This window comes from Paramormyrops kingsleyae, chromosome 23 (assembly GCF_048594095.1).
Source record: "Paramormyrops kingsleyae isolate MSU_618 chromosome 23, PKINGS_0.4, whole genome shotgun sequence".
In the NCBI taxonomy this organism is placed as follows: Eukaryota; Metazoa; Chordata; class Actinopteri; order Osteoglossiformes; family Mormyridae; genus Paramormyrops; species Paramormyrops kingsleyae.
In genome coordinates this window covers 11,730,140-11,737,951 of record NC_132819.1, presented here as the reverse complement: position 1 = coordinate 11,737,951, position 7,812 = coordinate 11,730,140, and the positions used below count along the sequence as shown (strand labels likewise).

The 7,812-nt window shown below is 39.3% G+C and overlaps 1 protein-coding gene across 1 annotated transcript; it reads left to right on the top strand.

The window, feature by feature from the left end:
- Nucleotides 1-3,983: 3,983 nt before the first annotated feature.
- Nucleotides 3,984-7,312, top strand: LOC111838314 (perforin-1-like). The gene is made up of 3 exons (XM_023801159.2): nucleotides 3,984-4,081; nucleotides 4,555-5,101; nucleotides 5,407-7,312. Exons 2-3 carry the CDS (start codon nucleotides 4,581-4,583, stop codon nucleotides 6,569-6,571), a joined length of 1,686 nt encoding a protein of 561 aa, XP_023656927.2. The 5' UTR covers nucleotides 3,984-4,081; nucleotides 4,555-4,580; the 3' UTR covers nucleotides 6,572-7,312.
- Nucleotides 7,313-7,812: the final 500 nt, after the last annotated feature.

Here is a 7,812-nt window from a genome sequence, read left to right as displayed (position 1 = left end):
TTTTCAGTGCCTCTGCTTATTTGTAGTTCTCTTACAAGTTTTACTGGAGACCGGGAACAATTGATGAATGGGGTCAGTTTTGAGCTTGGGTGGTACCTAGGTTTTCATAATGTTATACTGCCCTGACAATATTCTGTCTTGTACTGTATTTTTCCAAAAGCGACACTATTCTGGTATTTTGAAATCTTGGTGATAAAATTTGCCATCCGGCCGATCCTCCATGATAAATTCTGCAGATATATTCCCAGAAATTATACCCAAAATACTGTATTACCTTAATACCGGCCAAGCCTAGGTGATATACATCTAAATGCCAAAAACATAGTGCCTTTAAATGTGACAAGGAGCTACTGCACATGTGTGAAAATCATGTCTTTTATCTGAGGTTTTTTTTAAAGTGTGTTAAAAGTGAACAACTGATCATGTTCAACAATTGGCTTCAATCTATCTGTCAATGGTGCTGTGATTGTTCTGTTGGGACTTGAGTCACCAAAAATAAAGAGGGTTATGTGCGTGGCTCGGCGAGCATGATGGGATATCCTAATTTCACTGGCACTAACACACCACTAACAGGGCATAATGCTGGAACATGATCATAACTTAATTAGCCAATCAGCAAGGCACAGGACAAGAAACAAGTGGAATGCATTACAATTAACAAGCACAGAAAACATTAAACTCAGAGGCTCATAACACTATGAACATAAATACAAGAACAGAATTAAACCAGGGCACAAACATGAGGAACTGTAACTGAAAATACACTTTTAAAGCAGGAGACCGTAAAATAACACAGTGGCCAACCACTTAGCCCGTTAAGCCATGAGGCGACCCAGGGAACAGGCAAACACACCAGGGACGAAGGGGCAACAAGACAGAGGAGGGAACAGGATGGCCAAGCGGGGAAGTGATATGAAGGGCAAGAAGAGACGGGCACTGACCCTGACAGATACAGTAACAAATATAGCATCATGATTTATTAATGATGAACAAACACGAGATCAGTGTTTCACATGTTATTCATTATTTGGTTTCAGTAGCTCCTTCAGTAGTTCACAAAGGTTTACAGAATTAACAGATATAGTAACTGCTTGAGATAAAAGATGTAACGATTCAGTAATGATGAAGGAACAGGAGATCAGCATGTAAAGAAGACTTAGTTTGTAGTTAATTAATACATAAGTAATAGCACAATACCACATGATTTGTGCCTCCTCAATTAAAGTGTAACTGCTAATAAACTCCCGCCCTTCACTGTTTTTTTTTCCAGTTTTATTTGACTTTACTTAATATTTTCCAATTTTATTAAACACTTTTATCCAAAGTGACATACAGTTGAGAAGGCAGGCGCAATTGAAGCAATAGGGGTTAAGGGCCTTGCCCTCAACTTCACACAGAGTGAGAGTGGGATCCAAACCCCCAAGCTGGGCCTCTATTGACATAAAAGCCAGAAGCAAAAAGGTTCTGCTTCCCATTTAACATTGCAAGTAAACAATACAAGAAAAGGGAAGTGCTGGCCATGATATGTGACATCAGTTCTCTGCATTACAAGAGACGTTAAACCACAATAGCACAAATCAGAATGAAATTCAAAAATTATTTATGCAAGTTTCCTGTTGATTCATATCTATGCAAACCATATGTTTTTCTGATCCTGCTGTATGAACCACAACCCTGCTGGGTTGGCAAGTGGCCACCATCTTAGGAGTGGATGGTAGATGCTTGGAGAAAGTAGTGCAAACTAGGATGTTCTGTGATTTGCTCCTGCAGCTTAACTAAGTCTTGTGTCCCTTAGTAGTAACTCTAATCATCTGGATTTGATTCCAATTTTGCTTCTTGATTTTGAAATAATACTTTTTTTCTGTATATGTGATAACCCATACATTCTATTGAAATACTCTTATGTAAGAGATCTTAACCGTGACAGGCTAAATGGCAAAAAATAATCCACAGTTGTTTTAATATTGTCCCTTGAAAATTCTATTTACAATGCCTCTACTTATTTGCAGTTCTTATACAGGGTTTACTGGAGACCGGGAATAATTGATGAACGGGATCAATTTAGGCTTGTGTGGTACCTGATTTTTAATAATGTTATACTGTCCTAACATTATTTTGCAGTATATTGTAATTTTTCAAAACAATGCTATTCATGTATTTGGAAACCTTGACAATAAAATTTGCCACTCAGGATGTCTCCCATGACATATTCTGCAGATAAATTCTCAAAATAATACCCAAAATACCCATTATACCATATTACTTCCAAGTCTAAGTGATATACACTTAAATGCCAAATAAACAGTGCCTTTAAATGTGACAGGGAATTACCGCTTATGTGCAAAATTCATGTCTTTGATCTGACTTTTTTTTAAGAGTGTTAAAAGTGAACAACCAATCATTGTCCCCAGTCTCCTCCTCAAGAGCTTAGCCATGCTGTGATTGTTCTGCTGGGAGCAGAGTCAAAACAGCATTTTTTAGACACAAGAGTATTAACCTACTCAGTCACACCTTGTAAAATAAACACATTAAATGTTAGGTAGCTACACATTGTTATTTACTTGTTTAGAGGAAGTTATTGGGGCACATTTTAAAGCCAGTAATGTTAAGCTTGCTTATGGTAGCTGCTAGCTAGGTAGTTGTAAAAATGATGTGACCTAATCACAATGAGATCCCGCTCAGGCAATTTTAAGGCATAAGATCCTCACAACATTTGTATTTCTGAAGAGCAATATGGTGTTGTTGTAGTGTGTAGAGTCCCAATTATGATAGATATACATAGAGTTTCATAGCTGTGTGGAGGTTTGCTTCTGTTATCTTTGTGTTTGACAAATTATTTCTTAGTTGAAAAGAGTCGGTGATGCTTTACATTAACTGTACCTTCATAATGCATTCATAGAACATGCAGTACACCTATATAGTGCATTTATAATGCATTCATAGAACATTCATAAGCAGCATGTACTGTAAGTATACCTTAACATTGTAACATACCTTTACAGTTTTAGTATACATTAATAGTTGTTACATACATCTTCCGATGCACTTGAACACATCATCAGTGATGTAACCTGGGGTCATTGGGTGTTTCAGGTCTTTCAACATCAGACACCCTCTCTCAGGTGACCCCAATACGGTTGATCATGGGTGTTCAGGTGCCATGCTCTAGTCCCCATGGATCTTCTCTCCGGATCCAGAGCCATCTTAAAGCTTTCTCTGCTACTTTAGATGATGTTCTGCATGATGGGAGCAGGAGGACAAGAAAGGAACTGCAGGACGAGAGCTGGAGGACGATAAAGGAACTGCAGGACGAGAGCTGGAGGACGATAATGGAACTGCAGGACAGGAGCTGGAGAACCACAAAGGAACTGCAGAATGGGAGCTGGAGGTCGAGAAAGGAACTGCAGGACGGGAGCTGGAATATGACAAAGGAACTGCAGGACAGGAGCAGAAGGGTGAATAGAACTTGGAAGCTGACTAGGGGACTGCAGGATGGGAACAGGAGGGCAATGAGAAGCTGGAGATGAGGGGAACAGGAGGTGAAGTGATGAGGGGAACAGGAGGGTAATAAGGGGATTGCAGGACGGGAACAGGAAGGTGATGAGAAGCTGCAAGGCGACGAGGGGAACAGGGGGCGATACGGGGACTGCTGGACGGGAGCAGAACCAAACACAAGGGCAAGAGGGCCATATGGGACCTAGTTCTGGGTGGCTGGCTTGACTTATGTGTCACTGTCTCCTCCATCAGGAGACAAAGAACTGGCAACACCTGTTGGCCAAATGGGAAGGAGACACAATGGGCAAGGCCGGATGGTACACACCGTGAAAGCTAAGGTACAGTTAGATGCTGCTTATGAATGTGTTTTAAATGCATTATGAAGGTGCAAATTGCAGTTAATGAAAAGCATTACCAAATAGTCTCTTATCATTTGAGTGATCATTCATTTGCAAACGGAAGTTTGCAAAACCACAGAGTGCCGTTAAGCTGCATATAAAAGATGAGCAGTCTAACCAAGTCCCCTAATTTGCCCACTGTTCACTAATCAATATTCAACATTATCTTTGACCGCTCACTGAATAAGGTAGGATCCTATGAATGGTAACTTGTGTATCCAATATATCAAGTTATTTTCAACAGAGAAATATGTGTAGAAATGTGCAATTCGATCAACTAACATATTTGTTGTGTAATTTGCAAATGCAATGTAAAACTAAAGGAAGGATATAACCTTTTATAACTTTTAGTTAGCGTATGAGCCGATAGGAAATTCTCAATTTTTTTTTACTGATTTTAAAAAGTTATATTTTAACATTTGGAAAATGAGTGTGAAATGTGTGCTTTTTGTAAAGCTAATTGTTCTGTTGAACTGGAAAGGAGCAGTCTGATAAATCCAATACTGTTTTCTCCTCGGTACCCACCTCAGACTGTGCTTTTAAACATGGAAACTTCATATATGAATGGGTCTGGATGTCTGGTTTCTCTTGTTCATGGTTATGCAGCATCAAATATTACATCAAAGTCATGTGTCTGAAGTATGTGTTTTGTTTATTTAAGAGTGAATCAGATCTGAATCACCACTGATGGAGGGACTGTGGAGACTCCTTTTCCTGGGCTGGTTATGTCATCTCCAGTCTCCTGGCATCTTAGGAGCCGTGGTCATTGGAAACCCAGAAGAGTGTGAAAAGGCTCCCTTTGTCCCTGGCTACAACCTGGGAGGAGAAGGCTTTGACATTGTGAAGATGGAGCGCAAAGGTGCATATGTGATCGATGCTGAGCAGTGGAGAAATGGAGATGGAACCTGTCAACTTACACGAAACCCTTACTTGGGTGGGATTCAACAGAAGATTCCATTAGCTGTGGTGGACTGGAGAGCCCTCTTCAAATGTGACATGAAGGTCTCCAGCACTGTGTACAAATCCAGTGAAGCTGTTGTCAATGACAGCACATCCAGTGTGACAAACAAGTGGAAAATTGGCCTAAAGCTTGTATCTGGTATAATACTTGGTGGTACCCAATCACGGTCGGCGATTTATTCCATGAAGAAATCAAAGGAAGACAAATACAGCTTCACCAAACATCAGGTTCACTGCAACTTTTACAGGTGAGACTCGCTTTTGGAAGATCTTGCAAAATGTTTAGAAATACTAACAAGGAAAAATAGCAAGACATAAATAATGAGTTAAAGCTAAAATACTTAAAAATAGGCTCAAAAAGTCATGTTACATTTATCAGTTTGTAGCATAGGTTCTAGCAAGGAGAGTGAAATAAATAATCTAAGTTCATTGCACTCAAAGTATATTTATGGTTATTCTAGGCAGCAATGAAATTAAACATTGACCAAGATATTGAAATCAATTTTTGATCTCTACCCCAATAACTGTTTTATGTCACCCCTGCCTTTCCCAGGTACAGAGTGGCTTCCAAACCCCCTCTTCACAAAGAGTTTCTGGAGTCCATCGAGAACTTACCTAAAGAGTACAACTCTAACACTAAAGCTCAGTACCAATATCTGATTGACACATATGGAACCCATTTTATTACAGAAGTGCAGACTGGTGGAAAATTAGAGAGCATCACTGCAATTAGGACCTGCCTGGCTACACTGAGTGGACTAACAGACACAGCTGTTAAAGACTGCCTGGATGTGGAGGCTTCAGCAGTATTTCAGCAGGATTCAACGTTAATCATAAATTTCCACCACTGCAATGAACTTAAGAAGAAAATAGGCCACAACCAGACCTTTAGCAGCTTGTTCAGTGATCGCCACTCTGAGGTGGTGGGTGGGCATGTTTCTACAGCAGATTTGCTTTTCTCAGGTGGTTCAGATCCAAGTGCATACAAGAGTTGGCTGGATTCCTTGAAAAACATTCCAGATATAGTATTTTACTCCCTCAGACCCCTACATTTCTTACTGCCTAGTGGACATGCAGCAATTGGGGGAGTTAAGAAAGCAGTAGAAGAGTACATCATACAGAATGCACTGCTGAACAACTGCTCTGAATACTGTCAGATAGGAACAAGATCGTCCGTGAGGGATCACTGTGCCTGTGTCTGCATTAGCAATCAGAATATAGCTTCAAACTGCTGTCCTATTACCAGTGGAATGGCAACACTGGAAGTGTATAATTTGAAAGCAAAGAAGTTGCATGGTGACTTATTTTCCAAAACCGATGGCGCTGTTCAGGTGTCATATGGTACGCAGATTAAGCAGACAGAGATTATTTCAAATAATGACAATCCTGTCTGGCAAGAAAAGTTTGAGTTTGGTGCTGTCAATATTAATATGGTCACAAAGCTAACATTTGAAGTATATGACGATGATTCATTTTGGAACCGTAATCTTCTTGGGAAGTGCTCTTTTGACATTAGAAGAGGAACGGTTTCAGATTCCTGCATGTTTGAGTATGGTACCTTCTTCTTCACCTACACAGTAACGTGTGCACCCAGCTTGGGTGGTCCAACCTGTAGAGATTACGTACCATCAACTATGAACACTACCCAAGCAAAGATCTTCGAATCTCGAAATGGCATTCTGTTAGGAAAGGAGAAACGGCTGCGTACAAATTTATGAACTGCTCCTTTAATAATTAAAGGTGTCATTTGCTTTGCTGGTGTTGCCATTTGCATTGCAATATAAATCGCTATAGGACAGATTCCCAAACTTTTCAGCCCAATCTCCAAAATAACACTGCCAGAGATGTGTGACACCCACTAGGTGGTGGGTCTGAATAACAAAACCAAAGCTACTGATTTTCGTGCTGTGGGGGGGTCTTTGAGCTCTCTGGCACTAGCTGTAACCAACTCACAGCCACAATTAGCATAATGTTTTCCATGTTGAACAGCTATTTGTTAATTTAAGTTTTGCCGATATCTAAAAATGTATTCATTCATTGTACTTCCTGAGCCAAAAATAATGTAGCCGAACGGCATACGAGGAATACAGTGTAATGTCACAGCCCTTGTTTTTAAATGCAGACCTGAAAAGCTTCAGCAGAAATTATTTAAAAATTTGCGATGCCAGTCCAACAGGACAATGTGGAATTTTGTGAACCAGTGGGCTAGATGACGTCACGTAAAAGTTATCTTTTCAGTAAACATTGAACACACATCTAAAGATCAGTATGTGATGAAGTTTTAATTATCTGTTGAAATAGATTAATTCTAATTTCTTATATGCCAAATAAGTTAAAAGAAAAATGCTTTAACATATATTGAATTTAATCCACAGCATTTAAGCTTATGCAATATGTAATTTGCTTTGCACTTTGAATGATGCTTGTTATGACCATGGTTATTATCTGAATAAAGTTTTACCAAGCATGAAAAGTCTGGTGATTGACTTAAAATTAAATAGTGCTATTATATAATTACAAATTATAGATAATTTGGTAACACTTTACTTAAGTTTTTAGTAATTTATAAACACTCAAAATGCATTGTAATGTATTCATAAAACATTATAAACACGGCTATAAATATTTACAAAAAGGCATAACACTTTATAGCCACTTGAAACATTGCATTATACATTTGAGCTTCAATGAAGCCTATTTAAGCAATAACATATGAGAAGGAATGAGGTTGTGCGTGTAGCCCAGCTAGAATGGGGGTGACGCAGGTGCAGTTTGTCTTGAGCCGCACACGCGCATTTTGCCTCCAAAAGAAAAAAAACCTTGCCCAGACAAGTTCGCGGATGAATTTGAGTGCTCCTTATTGAGAAGTTTGATACCTTGTTCTGACTGATGTACCGCAAAAGGACGGGTATTTAAATTTTTTTTTTGTTGTTTAATGAAAGGAGGGCTTTGATTGTTT